The 18,848-nt window shown below is 39.6% G+C and overlaps 1 protein-coding gene across 1 annotated transcript in view; it reads left to right on the forward strand.

Annotated features, from left to right (window-relative positions):
* Window positions 1-18,848, forward strand: part of CDH2 (cadherin 2) — a 241,498-nt gene that overhangs the window by 214,931 nt on the left and 7,719 nt on the right. The window contains exon 15 of the mRNA XM_051851320.3: window positions 13,748-13,912. Within this exon, the coding sequence (XP_051707280.1) occupies window positions 13,748-13,912 (165 nt within the window). The remainder of the gene's footprint in view (window positions 1-13,747; window positions 13,913-18,848) is intronic.

An 18,848-nucleotide genomic window follows, 5' to 3' on the forward strand; every position in this document is an offset into this window, starting at 1 on the left:
GCTTTGGTAGACTATTTAAGAAAACTTTGTCTGCCCTAAAGTAATAAATCTATCCACGTCCGCAAAGTATATTTTCATATGGTCTTTTTGAGCTTTATTGTTTTACCTGTCATACTGAGTCTGGTCTATCTGTATTTTTTTTTCCACTTGGTATAAGATATAGATCAAGAATTTTTGTTTTCTTCCTTTATGGATGTTCAGCAACATTTACTTAAAAAAGAAGAGATCATTCTTCACCACTGCATTGCAGGAGTTCATTGTCAGAAAACAGATCATTATGTATATGAATAGGTCTGTGCATTCATTTCATGATTTTGCGGAGCTACCTCTTCTGTTTGTCTAGTCTTAGGCCAATAGCAGGTTGTTTTAATTACTGTCTTTCTTACATCTTGATACCTGTTTTGTTTTTTGTTTGTTTAGATTTTTGGTGGACTTTTATCTTTTTTTTTCCTTCAGAAAAAGAAGTCATTTAACAATCTTACTTTCTAAATGTAATTAAGCCATGTACCACACTACATTTTTTAAATAAATGTTATTGCTTTAAATCTTAAGATCATGATTAGTTCCTGAGAAGTTCAACTTTGTGAAATACACTGTATTCTATCTTCCATAATTTACATGTGGCTTCCTGTTAGAAATTATATTTCTCTGTGGTATGCATTAAGCCCTTTTGGCAACATAATGTGATTCATAATTTTTATTAGTTTTTTTAGGATGTTATCCCTGTACAAGAATAGGCTATGGAAATGGGATTAGTGCCATGTTATATTCTAGACAAGATGTAGTCGATTTTTATTACCCACGGCTGCTTTTATGGAGTGTGTGCGTTACCCCAAGGTAAGGATGGAATTGTGCTGTAGTAGCTGGATATAGCTTCTGGCAATCAGACACTGGTCTGTTCTTCTCAGTGTCTCAGCTGAACAGCCTTTTTAACAGTTCACTTATTGAAAGGCAGAGAGACAGAGAGAAGGACAGAGAGAGAGAGAGAGACAGGGAACTTTCATCTCCTGTTTTACTCCCCAACATGGCTGCAACAGCCTTGTGGGTCTCCCATGTGAGTGGCAGGGACCCAAGTACTTGGGCCATCATCTGCTGTCTTCCCAGATGCATAAACAGGAAGCCTGATCAGAAGTGGAGCAGCTGGGACTTGAGCAACACTGTGGTATGGGATACGAACCTCAATGTGCTGTGCCACACCCTGGCCCCTCTGCTTAACATTCTTAAAAATAAATTTTTATAATTGCTAAATAGTGTTAAATTAACCATATTTCCTTTATCCAGCTTTAAAGGATGGATGTATCTCAGAGGTCAGTTAGTAGTTGACTGTGGTGCAGTACTGGCAAGCCTGTAGCAGGAATCAGAAAAGATTAGCCTAAAGCTGTTTCAGCCAAGGTTCCTATTCTCCAGGCTGTGACAAAGTACCCTTCTTATTGGCAGATTAGAAAGAAAACAAAGGAAAACAGTTCTTTACAGCAATTGTTCTTATCTTCCCTGCCTTGATTAGCATCTCTGCTAAAGTTCTTTGCCAAGGTGCAGGATGTTAATTTCTTTAACAAAAGAAGAGGGACCAGAGAAAAGAAAAAGAATAAAACAACACAACTCCATGGCTTTCTTGGGGATATTGCGCTCTATTGAGATTGTCAGGAGGCGAGGTTGGGCCCCTAGTTGATAAAGTAGCATTGGATGTGTCCTGACAGGAGCGTTATCTGTGCACAGGACTGTTGGCTGCTGCACAGGCACTTTGAGTATTCCGTCCAGTCTATTTTCAGAGGGTCAGGTTCCTTTATCTGCTTCACTGCTATTATCAGCAGGGCTTTTGCTGGTTACCAAGGCATGTTTCATTATCCTCATTAGTAAATGTCCTTCAGTGCCCTTTTGGCCAGTGGGGTTGGTTGCAGATAAATTGCATTGCTTTCTGTGATCTTTGCATCTCGTTCCTTCTGTATCTGCAACACTAATAAAATCAGGGTGAATGGACAGTACAGTCAATAACCTGCTTTCCCAGGAAACATCCCCCCTGACCCCAGGATTGGCAGTACAAACAGCTTCTTGCTCTTTAAAAACTTAGACATGGGAGCCTTCTGATGCAGTGGCTAAAGCCACTGCTTTGAATACCCACATCCCATATAGGAGTAATGGTTCAAATCTCAGCTACTCCACCTCCTACCTAATGCATCTTGGGAGGCAGCAGATGATAACCCTAGCACTTGGGGGCCTTGCCATTCATGTGGGAAACTAGGATGGACTTGCAGGTCCTGGCTTCAACCTGGCCCAGTCCTGGCTGTTGCAAGGCAGTTAGGGAGTGAACCAAAGGAGAGAAGATACCTCTTTCTCTTTCTGTTTCTCTCTCTCTCTTTCTCTGCCTTTTAGGTAGTTGAAATTAAACATTTAAAAAACAAAGCTTAGACATACTTAAGATTAAACTTTCATGGGGCCGGCGCTGTGGCTCACTTGGTTAATTCTCCACCTGCGGCGCCAGCATCCCATATGGGTGCTGGGTTCTAGTCCCGGCTGCTCCTCTTCTAGTCCAGCTCTCAGCTGTGGCCCGGGAGTACAGTGGAGGATGGCCCTGCACCCACATGGGAGACCAGGAGGAGGCACCTGGCTCCTGGCTTCGGGTCAGCACAGTGCGCCAGCCGTAGCGGCCATTTGTGGGGGGTGAACCAACCGAAGGAAGACCTTTCTCTCTGTCATTCTCTCTCACTGTCTAACTCTGTCAAATAATAAAAAAAAAAGGAGTGTGCAATTCACTTTCTTTAAAAAAAAAAAAGATTAAACTTTCATATTAAAGAAACATTTATCCAGTGGATAATATGTTTATAATACTCACAGTGCTCTCCATGAACTTTCCCTAAATTACTCAAAAGTATGTGGTTTCATTTTCTATAACAATATCAGTAGCTGGTGTTTGGTGTATCCCTCGTGTCAGATACTGGCAAACAATGTTAGAAGACAGCAAAGTAAGGGCTAAATCGTTGAATACCTGATCTGGAGAAGGTGGTGAGTTTATCATCCATGGCAAAGCTCTGCTCGGTCAAGCAGTTAAAACATTGCCTTCATCCTGTCGTTTGAGTCCATCAGAACGCTGTCCCATCTCTGAGATAGTCTTTCTCTGGGACCTCTAGTAGCATCCTCTATCCTTCTTCTTGGAGAATTTACCAATTCCAGGGCCTTGGGCTGCTCTGGGAGCTCTTCATGTATGAGACAAGGTTCCCTAACTGACAAGCAGTAGCTGGATTGTGCATCGGAGGCTCAGGGAGCAATACCCGCATTAGGGAAGCAGGGTTCGTCATCCCCACAGCAGAGCTAAGTCACTCTAGATGAGCGCTCCTGTGGATCAGCACAGATCATGACTGAAGGGCTGAGTTTCTGCTTACAGTCTCCACACCAGCTTTGTCTGGATCACTGGGGACTCCTGGCCCTCATTCTCCACTGTATTATAGATCTGTTTTCTCATTCTCACTACTGCTCCATTTTCTTGTCTCAGTCTCTTCTGTCCAGCCCCAGCAGCTCTGAAGGTCAGTGAGCACTGTAGGTTTCACCACCCAGGACTTTGTAGAAAGGACTGTGACTGAATCCCAAATTTGGTTTCTTCATTGGTAGAGGCATGCTTAAGAGCTAGCTTCTTTGGCACCTGAAGTGGTCTGAACTTTGAGAAAGCACCGACTTTGTGTGGGGAATGTGTGTGATACGTGGATTCTGTACCCCTGGAAAGCAGTGGTTCCTATACTTCCTATACTGGGGATCTGTTCATATGTAGCCCATGCATGTGTTTCGTTTTGCCTAAAGAATTCAAAATTTGAAAAAAAATTCATAAAGTTCTTATTTCCCAATCCCAAAATGAGAAGTTCTAGAAATACAACCTGCATTTGAAGATAGCAACAACTATGGGAAACTAAATAGAAGTTTTCCTCTTTAGGCAAGGCAGGCCTGTTGAAGAAATTGTGTTTCCTATTTTGGTACCAGACCAGCTTTATTGGTTTATGTTGTCAGCCTGTGCTTTATAGCTACTTATTTTTGCAGGCGTTGATTAAGTTATGTCATAATTAGTAGGCTTTGGATTAACAAAAGCAGATTTCTATGAAGAAGAAGAACTATGGTGTTCTGAAACCATGGTAGAGTTATCTGTAGTAAAGAAAGGATGCCTAGGACATTAAAGTTTTGTATGGTAAGTCATTTATTTTAACTGAAACATAGGGCTACACATCTTTGTGTGGTCAATTTTCTCCCCTGCTCCCGTCCCCTTTCTGTTCATCCTTTCTTTACCTAATTACCGTTAAGGTATTTAAGTAAATGAGATTCCCTGAGTCCCCATGACAAAGAAGGCGCATTCGGCAGAGTTTAGTTCTCTAAGATGGGCTAAGAACCTATAGTTCCTATGACCTAGGATTGGATTTTAAGAATGGGGATTATGAGGGCTGATTGTTTAGTTTCTCCTCTCATTATTTCTCTACTTTGCATTTTAAATTGCAATAGCACTCAACTAGCCTGTACCTCTACATTTGTAGAATGCAATTTCACTTTCACAGGTTAGTTCATGTCTTCTCCTGTCTTAACTCTAACTGTCAAGATTCATCTCAAGATGTATTAGGTTCCCAGGCCAAATCCAGTGTCTCTGCTCTGTGTTCCCACAGCAGCCACGTCTCCCTCTGTTTTGAGCTTTGAGTGCCATCCTAGTCCTGACCTTAAGCTATGTGAGAGCAGGGACTTGTCATACTCATTTTCCAGTCCAGTTCTTGGGAGAGATGACACCTGACAGCACTTAGAATGTTCATTGAACAGTAGTGGGACCTATTCCTAATTACTAATTTAGTTTGCACAGGCTTCCATCCACAAGTTCCACTGAGCAGTAGACCCCTGATAATTTCACAGTCATCCTTTGAAAGCTCTGATATCTTCAGGAAATGATGATTACATTCATAAATGCTAGCATACATTTGCATCCCTGTTCTGTGTCAGACACCACTATGCTCTTGGCTTGCATGTGTGCTTCCTAAGCAAACAATGCCGTTAGGGCCTGGGTATGTGTGACCAAGAGTTCAACCTCCTTCACACTGTGCTAGCAGACATACAGTAAATGTTTTATTTCGTATTGCCAGTCTATAGCAGGCAGGTGTAACTGGGTAGGACCAACAAAGCCAGACAGAGTTTATTAGGTGGTCACTGGTTATTTGGTTTTAGGACAGGCAAAGGGTAAGATCCGATTGATTAATTAAACTTGCAAAGTTAAACATACTTTGACATTAGTGAAATTAAAGTCTGAGGGAGAGTCTGAGCAGCCAAGTTATTTTTTAAAGATCTTGAGTGTACGATTTAGAAAACTCCCTAAATGGAGGGATGGGGCCCAGGTACAAGAAAATCCTTTGAGATCAAGACCAGACACTTCCCTAAGTCAAGAGACTCATGCCCCGGCATGAGCTGGGGCATCTCAGTGAATTTTCTGCACGAATCAAGAACCAGCCCCAACATGGGCAACCAAACCTCACCATCTGATTCAGCAGAGAATGAGGCTACATTTAGCACACTGTCATTCCATTTTTATGTGCAATTCTCAAAATGTTTATGGCCAGGTGACATACTATAGTAGACAATAGACAACATATTCTAAACTGGTCAGTGCCCGTTGCCTGCTACTAATTGAATATTTTTAATATACACTTTATTTGCACAATGACCCTGCTATTCTTGTCACTTCATGCATATGAACACAATATTTTGCATAATTTGTTTTAATATCCATTTTTCCTGGCTGTTCATAAGTGCATTGCATTTAGTTTTTAGTTTTAGGGAATTAGAAAGTTATGACTATCACAGTAATAACAACGTTAAAGATTTGCATGCCATGTATGTTTTAGCACTATGCAAAAAATATTTTTAAAATGTAAGATGCTAAAATGCTCTAGGCCAAAGTTCAGTCAATTGCCAAACCACCAATTGTCTATTTTGATTAATAGAGTTTTTCTGAAATATGTCCATGCACATGCCTGTTGTTTATATATTATTGTCAGTGACTGCTTTTACATGTCAGCAGCAGCAAAGTTGAGATACTCTGAAAGAGACATTGTGACCCAGAAAGTGTAAGATACTTCCTGTCTAGTCCGTACAGAAAAAGTTTGTTGAAATGTGCTATAAATTTATTATTTAGTAGGAGCCTCATTAGTTTTTTAAGTGCATTTGTATATTCCAAAGATAGAAAATTATTGTCAGTCGAGTAAATTTCTGTCATCTTCTCATAGTCACACAGTTAAAATATGACAGATTCAGGATTTGTTCTTTGTGTGTGTGTGTGTATTTTTTTTTAAGATTTATTTTATTTATTTGAAAGACTGAGTGACAGAGAGAGGGAAAGACAGAAATTTTGCAAATGACCACTGCAACTCTTGTCTAAGCAGAAGCCAAGTGCCTGGGTCCTCCTTTGGGTGACAGGGACCCACACACCTGAGTCATCTTCTTCTGCTTTCACAAGCCATTAGCAGTGGGAGCCTTATTGGAAGTAGAACAGGCAGGACTTGAACAGGCAGCAGCTTTACCTGTTGTGCCACCTCGCCAGCCCCCTGTAGAGCCAAGTTTGAAACAAGATACTCTGACTTCCTTATACATTTTTAAAAGTCAAATACAAAGGGACTTCAAAACTTTATGGAAAATGGAATGGAAAGATAATTATTTTGGTGCAAAAAAGGATTTTGAAATCCATGCATAAACTTTTCATAATGTACATTTTTCATAAACTTTTCAAAGACCCCTTGTAAATATATCTTACAACATTGAATATTTTTTAGGAAATCACAAAATAATGTGTCAAAAATTAGTAAGGAATGTTTTATGCCTTCCCATCATACTCCCAATCAAATGTTGCCTTTCCTTTATTACGTACTTGTATATTTCTTCCAGAATCAAATAATAGGCCCTGACAAGATACAAAGAATTTGATCTTTTTTCAATTTGTGATGTTCTTGTTTTAGTAGAGAAGTTAGAGCTTATGGTAAAAATGCATTTAGAAGACTGTGTTTTTTGTCTCTTAAGACAAGCAGTCCTTGGAAAGGTTAAGAAATATGTTCATATTTATTCAGCTAAACTAAGTTACAAGGAAAGAATGGAAAATTACAAACATTAGAAGAGAAAGGAAATTTAAGACCTCGGGAGATCCATGAAGCCCTGTTGTGTATCTGCATCCTGTCTCCCTCCAGCAACTCCTGCCTCACAGATCCTTACACCTGTGCTTTCCATATTTTTTGTAACAGTGTAGATAATGCATTTTCATGATTTTTTGAATATGTCCTTTTAAAAGGCATTATTCTAAACACTCTGTGAGGTCAGTAACCAGGTTAGTACTCTAACAGATTCTTATAAAAATACTGTGGGATCTTATCAAGTTGAATTGTGTGTTTGCTGCATTTCCCCAAAAGATTATGGCACAGTATTACAATGGCAAGTGTGTTGGGATAAAATTTCAGCCCTCTTGGTCTCTGAACCATAATTTTGCACCCAAGAATGAAACTTCAGCTCATTTGTATTTCTGAGATCATTTTACAAGAGCCTGTGACAGGACAACATTCACAGCCGCGGAAGCACAAACAGGGAACATGTTCCCTCTGAACCGAGACCTCAGCTACCGCCCTTGTGAGAAGCAGAAGACTGTCCACTGAGATTAAAAAGAGTGAATATCAAGAATGGAGGTCCTTCATCTGTGTATTTTAAGTCCCCAAGTTATTTTATCTCTATTAGGTTTACAATTGAATCCAAGAAAGCTCTTAGCAAATCTTTTATTTGGTGGGACTTTAATAATCCGTAGAATCTACTTAGTTTCTCACATCATTTCACCTGAGCAGAGAGTTACCATCATAACTATGTTTCACTGCAGAAGAAAAATCGGGGCCTAATGTAATTTACATGAAGCTTGCAAGGGTATTTGACTTACTTGTCAGCAGTTATATGGTAATGTGTTGACACCTTATCACTATTTTATTCAATTATTTTAATGCCAGGAGCTATGGAGGGTGAGATAATAATGTTCTTCTTTTCTACCTTCCATTCCTTTTTGTGTCTTTTTGAAGAATTTCTTGCCTGTGCCACAGTCAGCTTTTTTCAGATCTTTTTTTTTCTTCCCCTTCCAAATTTTGTCAATGTACTTTCATGTCAGTATTTCTATTTCTCACGGGCACTCAGTCTTGAAACATTAAAGATGTTTACCTGATCTGTATGAGAATTTTAAAGTTACTTGCCTTTGCTACTATAAAAGGAAAATGCTGCAGTGGTACCAGTCCTTGCCTTGGTGATATAGCAAACCTCTGTCGTGGGTCATCACTGGTTCTTCCAGTAGAGGCAATAAAGGGTCGTGAACTTTGAGCAACAACCCCACTCCTCAGAGGATCAGACCCCTGTGGCTCCCATGTGAAGAATCCTTTCTGCCTTAAAAGAGAGCCTTATTTTTACCAAATGTGCACAGACCAAAGACTCATTCCATCCTCTCTGAGTGCTGGAGCCCAGTACTTGTTAATATAAGCACCTGCCATGAATTCTTCCTTCCAACACTAAAAATCCCTCGTGGGTGTCCCCCTTGGCAACTATTTGGTACATTTCCTTACTGGCAAATGACAAAAAGAAAGAAAGAAAAGAGAGAAAAGGTGCAGCTTTTTGATTATTTGTTTCACTTGCCCTGGTGGTCTGCGTTTTCTCCTTTAACTTTGCTGAACTGAGTCTGCGACCTTGGTCAAATCAGGAACCTTCTGAGATGTGGTGGTCATTAGAGTGGGAACAGTAATGCCCACTGGGTAGGGCTCTGTTAGGATGCTATCAGATAACACATAAACAAGTACCATGCATAGTTCATGGTGGGTGATCAGTGCCAGGTAAGGGTTGCTGTCCTTCTTTCTCACTTTCAGAGCTGAAACAGCAGCTGGCACTCAGTAGGTGTTCCTTCAGCCCTTGTGGAATGGTAAATGGATGTTCTCATCAATCCCAGATACAGGCTCATTATGCCTTTCCGTAGATTCCACCTGCAATGTAGTTTCCTGAGATGTTGTCTGATATTCCAGAATTTCCACTTATTCTGATGCAGCATTTTATTTTATTTTATTTCGTTAACATAACCAAGTGCCCTAAGGAAGATTCATGCTATCGTTTTCTGAAGCAATTATAAATCATTGCAAGTCAGTGAAATTTAAGAAAAGCCAGAACTCAAGCTTTAGCTGCTGATTAACTTCTTACTAACTCACTCAGAATTAAATCACCCTTAAGACATTTTAAATCAATGACAGAAAATTTTTTTATTTACAATGTTAATATTCTGAAATCCCTAATTCCATGCCTACTTTTAATGATCATTGCCAATTAACATTCCAAACACCAGTGAAAACATTTTCCTCATCTTTCATTTGAAAATTAAATTTCTTTGGACATTAACATTGTAAAGGTTGACAATTATAAGAGAATTTTCAGATCTACTCTTTGTCTAGAGGTTTAAAAAGCAAAGAAGCATTTCTTTTTGGGTTTTTGTAGTCTTCAGAAGTATGGCCATAAACCCAGTGCCCTTGAGAATGTTTTTGGTCTCTGTAATTCTCTTTGTAATTCTCATCCTACATGTTGTAATTTGTGTATTTAAGTAAAGTATTATTGGAGTGCAAAGATGTGTAATTTAGGATGTTTGCCTAGGGTGGCCCTTTATCAGAAGCTCTAAAATTGGACCTTCAGGTCAGAACTTCTTCCATATGACCCTGATGGGTATTGGCAGAGAAGGCTCACCCTTGTACAGACCCAAGGACGTTCCTGCATACTCCCCACCACTACCAGATTCTCATCTCCCATGTTTGCAATAGACAGGGGAAACCATCACAGAAAGACCTCTAAGTTGTATATTTTTAACTAGTCTCTAACTTTCCTGTAAAGGAATGGTTTTATGCCTCTTTTTAAATACCATCATAACTGAGGAATTTAACAAGTTTCCATCATTACAGGAGAACTCATCATGGCAATGACTCAGCAGTGGGACCATTGTGAATTATTGCTCCTGGAGTGTGATGTGATCTAAGTCAAATTCATTTAATTGGCTGCTCTTTTAATATCTGAAATGAATGTCATTACTTATAATATTTTCAATATATTTTTTAAAAGTATTTATTCGAGAGAGAGACAGAAAGTTCCCATCTGCAACAGTTAAGACTAGACCAGGCTGAAGCCAAGAGCCAGGAATTCAGTCCAGGTCTCACAAATGAGCGGCAGGGACCCAACTACTCGAGACCTTGCCTGGTGCATCCCAGGGTACATGTTAGCAGGAAGCTAGAATTGAGAATAAAGCCAGGACCAGAACCCAGGCACTACTCCAGCATGGGATGCAGGCACCTTCATTGCTCAACCAGATACCCTCCTCAACACCTTTTTTTATAAAAGCGCTTTGTATAGTCCTTATGCAGTGTTGGGCAAAAGAACTGAATAGTACCAAAGAAATTTTAAAATAGTTGCTGCTTTCTGGTTCTTAAGGTAGTAGGAAAGGCTATTAAATTAAAGATAAAACATTGCAAATTAATATGCTATTATATTATATGGGGGTCTTTCAAAAGTGTATGGAAATGTGTGTTATGAAAAAATTACACATGGATTTGGAACTTTTTTTGCATGAAAATAATCTCATCTTTTAATTCCATTTTGCACAAACTTTTTAAAATACCTGCCTATACACACTGATAAGTAAAGCAGGCCAGGAGGAAGTAGCCATCCATGACCAAAGAGGACAGCTGCTATCAGCTGCAGCAAATTGTGGTCAGAGTGTGAATTCTCTTTTGCCAGATCTTCCTATTTTCAAATAAGATATAACTGTATCTAAGTGTTGATCATTTATTTATTTTAAAAGCAATGCTGGCCGATGGAAATGCATTTGCATTTGTAACCTTCAGCTTTTTTGTCTGTGAAGTCAGGATAGAAAGGTTCTTTGCAGGTGAGCAATAGTGTGAATAAAGCTCACGTGCTTCCTTTGTCTCCAGTTATACTGAAGCAACTCCACTGTATTGTTATCATTGTCACCCTGAAATACCATGTAATATATCCAGCGCTATCAACGGATATGTCACCAGATAAAAGGCAGTCCATAAAAAATAGGGTTTAGTTTCCTGTTTTTGTGTAATTCAGACTTCTAATAAAACATTTTTTCACCCTCAGGATAGAAACATTTATTAACTGTCATCAATGCACTTACCATCTATTTTCCCCTTTCTAGGAAGAAAGCTTTTGTAATTGTTAGAACTCACATTTATTCATGCTTTACCTCATTCCACCTTGCTTAATAGAAAACCATGCTTCTTAGAGTGAAAACAATCCAGAATTCTCTAAGTAAATCTCTCCTTATCTTATGTAGCATTTTCACATTTCAAAGGCTTTCACATCTTTTATATCACTATAGTACATTAAGGTGTTCTGTAAATAATTCCTAATTATAAATTCTAAAAATTAAAAACGGAGAACTTTTGTGTCAGATTATCTAGGTGTTGTGTTGTCACTTTTTAGTGAGGCTTTGAAATGCTCTATCCTAACAAGAGAAAGCAGCATCCCATGCTTTGCTCATCTTGCTTCTCCCCAAGTAGTGCCTGTTCCCTAGCTGGGTATGAGTCAAGGTGCAAACCTATAGCCAGTTTTCCCTCTAAGCATTTTGTAAAGGTTTGTTTATTTGAAAGGCAGTATGATATATAGAGAGAAACAGAAAGACATCTTCCATCCAGTGGTATATTCCCCAAGTGGCCACAAAAGCCAGGAGCTAGATACCCCACCCAAGTCTCCCACATAGGTGCCACAGGCCCAAGAATTTTGGGCCATCTTCTGCTACTTTCCCAGGTGCATTAGCAGAGAGCTGAATTGGAAGACAGGATTTGCACCTGTGCTCTGAAATGGGATGCTGATGTTGTACCGTGCCATAGTGCCAAGCCCACCTCTGAGCCCTTTATACTTTGTTGTGTGTGGAGTTTACATCCCATTATGCTTGCCCTACTCTTTGTGTGCCTCCCTCACTTCCACTTCAGGTTGCACACCCTGAGGAGGAGATTTTCCATCACAGTACCTCAGTGCCTTCCCTGTTAGACTAAGCTCTTGGCAAGCCTCGTTGTTGTCCGTGTCTCAGCAAGCATAGTATTAAGTTTTAGATGAGATCCTTTTAAGTCATACACACATAGTTTTTAACTCCCATCTGAATCACATCCTTGTTATGTGGCCTTGGGCAAGTTATTCAACCTCTCTATTTCTTCATCTCAAAAGATGATAATAAAATATCTTCACAGATCCATTAGAAAGTATTGATAATGAGAAAACATTTATACATGGGGGTGCCTCGTGAGTGTCAAGGTTAATGACCTCTCTCCTTCTTGTCTCCTGTGTTCTTTTAACCATTTTTCACATCTTGTCCCTCCACACACTTCATTACCCTCTCCATCCAACCTTGTCACTCAGACTTGACTCACTCTCCTAGCTGACTGAACAGAGCCAGGATTTGGAGTGTGATCCATTTGGAGTCAGAGCTTAATAGATATGAGGCCTTAGGTGCATTACTTGGCTTATTTGAAACTCAGTATCCTCGTCTTATAAATGGGGATTATAAAACTTAATATCACATGCGTTGTTAGGAGGATTAAGCAAATGAACATATGAGTATGTAAAATATCTACAACATTGCCAAAACATGGAAAATGTTCAAGTGTTGAATAAATCAAAATTACTATGAGATTCAGCACTGCAAATGGTTCCAGAAGAGAGATGAAACCTCAACTAAGAAAAGTACTAGAAAACCTGTACTTTCTGTAAATGACAATATCGAATTAGGGAATTTTGGTTAATCTGGGATATAACATTTTATGTCACCAGAACTTAGAGGTTTGAAAACTACAAAGCATCTGCCCAACCCTAAAATTTTGATTCATTTCCACATTATAGTCAGTTCCTTTTACATCCCTGCCCAGCTGGTTGAAGCTTTCACTGAAAATAGTTCTGAGGACCCACCCTCTGCTCACAGCACCCTTCTTCACAAGCTGGCCCTGGCCTCCCTGCAGGTGGACAGGGTCTTCTAAGACCCCCTCGCCGGGCTGCTTGGGGAAAAAATCTGCTGGACCACAGGTTCGCACAGCTTTTCTGGAAAGGGTCAGAGGAAAGAGTATGTGTTTTGTGGGCCACCCATAGTCTCTGTAGCTTATCCTTCTTTCTTTGTAGTTGTTATTTTAAGTAACCTTTTAAAATGGGAAAGCCATTCTCAGAGGAAAATAGGCCACAGGTCAGTCAGGGCCCAGAGACCATAGGTTGCTGATGCCTGCTGTAGACCTCAGGAGGAAGGGAGGAGTAGGGGTGACTTCAAAACCCTGATGCACCTATGCCTTTCTTAGGGAAAAGGACAAAAGCACCAACATCTTTTTAAAAACATTAAATGTGTGAATATTAGGAAAGTTTAGTTCCTCTGCCACTGTGATACAGCTCTGTCTCCTTGTCAGTGTTTTAGTCACTTCCTAGGGAGACCTCGGCAAACTGCTGCTTCCCATCGGAAACTGATGAGGAAGACTGTAAGGCAGATGGAGCACAGACTGCAGACATGGAAAACACAGAAGAAAGAGCTGTGTGAAAGAAATATTTAATCATAACATGAAAAACTCCGAGTGGCAACTTTTCCATTATGTTAAATCTCCCTCATTTCTATGCGTTCGGAGTGTATGTTTAAAAACAAAGGTTGTAATTTTCCATCTCTGTGCCCATCTACCATAGGTTTTCATGTTCTCTTTTGCAGGACTATGACTTGAGCCAGCTCCAGCAGCCTGACACCGTGGAGCCTGATGCCATCAAGCCTGTAGGAATACGGCGGCTGGATGAGAGGCCCATCCATGCGGAGCCCCAGTACCCAGTCCGATCCGCAGCCCCGCACCCTGGGGACATCGGGGACTTCATTAATGAGGTACAAAGAGAGACTTACTTTATTTATAGGGTCTTTATTTTATGCTAGTGGTTAGATCTGTATGGGCCACAGATTGCTTAGAGTACAACTGTGTTGTACATTAAAACTTACTTGTTTTTTTCTGAAGTTTATGCAAAAGCAAATATGGCTTCAGTAGTAGAGAACAAATTCAGTTGCTTTGGCCAACACAAAAGAGATCCATCAATTAATATTCTGCATTTTTAAAATGTAAAATTTTAGCATATATTATCAGTATCAGTCACTGCCTACAAAAAAACTTTTTCCCTTGGGCTACAAGTAGTAGTAAATAGACTAATAATATTCTAGTGCATTCTGATCTCATTTACTAACACTGATAAATATACCAATAGTTCTTTAATTTTCTCTAAACTGTACCCTTGGAGATCCTACACATGATGAGAATTCAGTACCTACACAATGACTCCATCAAAAGAGATAAGTTGGAAGAGCAGTTATATTAAATCTTATTTAAATACTTGCCTACTTGAGGAGTTTTAAGAGCTTCTGTAAGAGGAAGCTAATTCTCTATTGAATATAACAGATATGATTTTCACTGTCAAGATTGCTATTAGCATTATTTTATTTCATTACTGACCAAAAGTTCTGGTACATTTAGTACTTAAGTTTTGAAGTAAAAAGTTTTATGCTGCTTATCCTGATCATATCTCTAGTTTTACTGTATTTTTTCTGTAATTGTCTTTTTGAATTGTCATTGTAAATGTAAAAGCTGTACATACTGATATTGAGTCTGAATATACAGCAGGGCTCCCGTTCTCTGGCCGTTTTCTCAGTATCTCTGAGACCAGAATTGGTCTGAGTGCATTACCAAGTGGAATGCACCTGTTGTACTTGGCCTTCAGTCACATCCTGATAAGTCTCTTATTCCCTGGGTTTCCTGGAAATAGCCAAATAATTTGTAAATGCAGTCAACCAGCCCTAGGTTTTTAGATGCATTTATAACTTGTAGAACAAGTTTCCAACCAAATTGGTATGTTTATCTATCCTAAAACTGTCCATCCCCGACCATTCCCTAAATATATACTACTTTCTGAACACGTGTCCTAACATACTTCTGGTAAGTAGGTAATAGGTTTAACAGACATAATTTAAAAGCAACTGAAATGCAAAAGCAGCAGAATCCCAGAAACTCCCTTTATCTACAGAAATATGCCCTGATTTTTCTAGCTCAAGTATATATAGACTTGAATAGGAATATTTTAAGGAATTTATGTACGTGTCTGCATCATTTAGGATATGTAAGGGTGCCTGGTGGTTTTATTTCTAATTTGGTGTTCATGACAGTGAGAAACTATTGGATTCTTCTTGTGGTTGTTGGGTTTCAAGGTACAGTGAATCTTTTGACTGTAGATATAGGAACCAGATTATTTTAAAGTAGGAATTCTGACTTGAATATAATTCAAGAAACTTGCCTGGGCCAGCATTGTTGTGGCACAGCAGGTTGAGCTACTGCCTGTGATGCCATATGGGCACAGGTTTGAGTCCCAGCTGCTCCACTTCCCATCCAGCTCTGGGCCAATGAGCCTGGGAAAGCAGCAGAAAATGGCCCAAGTGCTTTGGTCCCTGCATCCATGTGGGAGATCCAGATGAAGCTCCTTGCTCCTTGCTTTGGCTTGGCCCAACACTGGCCATTGCAACCATTTAGGGAGTGAACCAATGAAAAGAAGATCTCTGTCTTTTTTTTTTTTAAGATTTTTATTTATTTATTTGACACGTAGAGTTAACAGACAGTGAGAGAGAGAGAGAGACAGAGAGAAAGGTCTTCCTTCCGTTGGTTCACTCCCCAAATGGCTGCCACAGCCAGAGCTATGCTGATCCGAAGCCAGGAGCCAGGTGCTTCCTCCTGGTTTCCCATGCGGGTGCAGGGGCCCAAGCACTTGGGCCAGCCTCCACTGCCTTCCCAGACCATAGCAGAGAGCTGGACTGGAAGAGGAGCAACTGGGACTAGAACCCGGCGCCCATATGGGATGCCTGTGCCACAGGTGGAGGATTAACCTAGTGCGCCACCACGCCGGCCCCAGATCTCTGTCTTTCTCTCTCTCTCTCTCTCTCTCTTTCTTCTCTGTCTCTCTATAACTCTGCCTTTCAAAAAGGAAAAAAAAAACTTACTGAATGTTTCTGCCTGTCGCTGCAGTATCAGTGTTTCGTAGGATTTCATCCCATCATTGACAATCTTCCCTCCCTACTCCGTCCCCACACTTCCCCGACGTGCTGCAGCCACGCTGAGCTGTCCACAGTTCCTCTAACATGTCACACCTTTGAAATACAGTAACCTTGCAAAACTTGTATCTTCTTCATCATCTCCAGATCCTCTTCCCCCACTTTATTCAGGATTCAGCAAATATTCCCTGCGGTGGGAAGCCCTGCTTTGATTTTTCCAGGAAGGGACTACCAAGAGGGTACCTCTATCGTGGTCCTCACCAGCTGGGCTGACACTTGCGTGGAAGTTATCTGCAGGATAGGAACTATTTCTTATTTGTGATTTTATTTTTCAATTTTTTATTTATGTAAAGAAAACAAATTTCATGTATTTCATATATACAGATTTAGGAGTATGGTGATACTTCCCACCCTACCCTCCCTCCTGCCCCCACTCTAACCCTCCCACCTCCTTCCTTTCTTATTCTTTCTTTTAATTTTTACAATGACGTACTTTCAGTTTATTTTATAATCCTAAGCTTAACTCTACACTAAGCTTATACTGTACTGCTGAGCACTTTGATTGCGTTGCTTTAAGGAATTCCAGTACCGTGGAAGGCGCACAGGCATGCAGCCATGGGGACCCTCGATTTACATTTGATTGGTATTTAGTGGAAAGCTAGTCTGGGGTCATTCTGCTACTAGTGCTGATTACATTCAGAAAGCCAGGAGTTAGGTTATTCTACATTAATGTGCTTTCTGTGTGTTGGGCAGGAGGATGTTCATGTCTTTTTTTCTTTTACAGTGTCTGCATTGTTTTCAGTAGACAGAAAACAGATTCTAGTTAATCAAGTTCAGTTACTCAATCCTTATATTACCATAGTAGACACAATTATAATAGAAATTACTATTTAGGATTTCCTCTCTAAAACAATGCTTAGGTACACAGTGTAAAATGTGGCTTGAGACCATAACAAATACATACAATTACTTCTATGAAAAACTTTGTTCCAAACAACTGACTGCAAATTAACTTCAATAATACATTCAATTCATACTTTGAGCATTGTCTGCATTTGGTAAAAATGGCTCATTTTGAAATCATCTTGAACTTGGTGTAGGATCATCCATTCAGCAAATCACTATTGAATGTCTCCTATTGTGTTCTACAACTGCACCAGTAATGTATGGTGAAAAACAAAAGCTACACATGGATTTTTTTGTGTGTGCATGTTCCCTACTCTGCACCATCACAACCATTGTAAAATGAAAATATTTTGGTGTCTGAAGCCTCACTTCACCAGACGTGGGAAGCCTGTTGTGTGTGCTTCTTTCTTGGCTTTCCAACTTCGTCTCTCCAGCTTGTACCTTGCAAGCCAGCAACAGAGAGAACTCTACTTGTAGTCCACAGTCTGAGCTTGTAATTTCATTTTGCTACCAGCATCCATGCTGTTCTTCCTGCCTGGAATTCTCTTTTCCCTTTTTCTTGTAGACAGTAGTTCCTTGATTAAATCTTTCCCAACCCAGGAAGTCTCAGGCATCTAGAGTAAGGGCACTATCCAGGGGCCCTCCATCATGCCTAGAGCTCCATGCAGAACACATCTCCCATGGTTCCATCCTGCTTCCCTGTCCAGAACAGAAGTGCTTATCCTTGGGGGCAGCAATGTGCAGCACATTGGTTTGGTGGATAGATGGATGGATAAAAGGATCTAATTTGAGAATCATTCCCCAAATGTCAACTAGATCTGAGAAATTATAATTACAAGATAGAGAAATGTGGAGGGAAAGGAAGACCAAAATGCTGCACCTGAAATGACCGTACATTTGTAGACAAGAAGAGTCCAGTGAGGTTAAGGTGTCACAGAAAACAACACAAAAGGAATCTCAAGACTGAGATGATCAATTCTATGGGAAAACTCTGGCAGATGAAAACTGTCAAAAAGTCTAAACCCAATCAGTCTCAAAGCACCTTGTAGATTCTTCCATGCACAGTATCCATTAAGACTTGTTCAGTCTGTTTCATTAACTGGACTGACAGAAATAAATGTGTGTAAAGTTCTTACACAGTTGAAGGCACACATTTTATATAAAAAAAAAAAATTAAGATAGAGACAAATTTATCTATCTCCAAGTCTTACTTTATTTAGCAGAGTACTCACTGTTCCCAAGGAAGAATAAAACGTGATGATTATGATTGAAGTGTTTTTATAGATGTAAAGAATAAGAAAGCTCATGAGAATATTTTCTAGTTTGTGTATTTAAATAATGAATGAATGTTACCATGAATCTCAAAAATAACTAATTTTCAGTCTGGTAAGTAGAGTAAAGCAAGCCACATGTTTTTGAATTTCTGCTGCAGATTTTCATTCTGTTTTGAGTATTCAAATATGACCTTCAGGTAAAAAGTTGAAACAAATTCATTTAATCTCAGCCTAATGATAGATATTAACATATGTTTCTTTATCTCAGGAAGTACAAAATCAATTGAACATTGTTGTTAAAAGACAGACTTTTGATTTCTTATTTTTTAAAAGTTGATGGAAAGTTCCTCAGAATAATTTTCTTGAAACTAAAGTTTCATTTTCTCCCATTAATTAAGTTTAATTTATCCTTTTTAAATGAGTTTATTCTATTTTTTGGAATTGAGTATTTGAGTTCAGACACACCTGTTTTACCTTGTACAAGGTCAAAATCCTTGTGCTTAACTTCTTGGACTTCCAGTTATCTTATTTGTAGAATGGATGTCATAATAGAACTG

This window comes from Oryctolagus cuniculus, chromosome 10, assembly GCF_051225735.1.
Source record: "Oryctolagus cuniculus isolate XC-2025 breed Fujian yellow rabbit chromosome 10, ASM5122573v1, whole genome shotgun sequence".
Lineage (NCBI taxonomy): Eukaryota > Metazoa > Chordata > Mammalia > Lagomorpha > Leporidae > Oryctolagus > Oryctolagus cuniculus.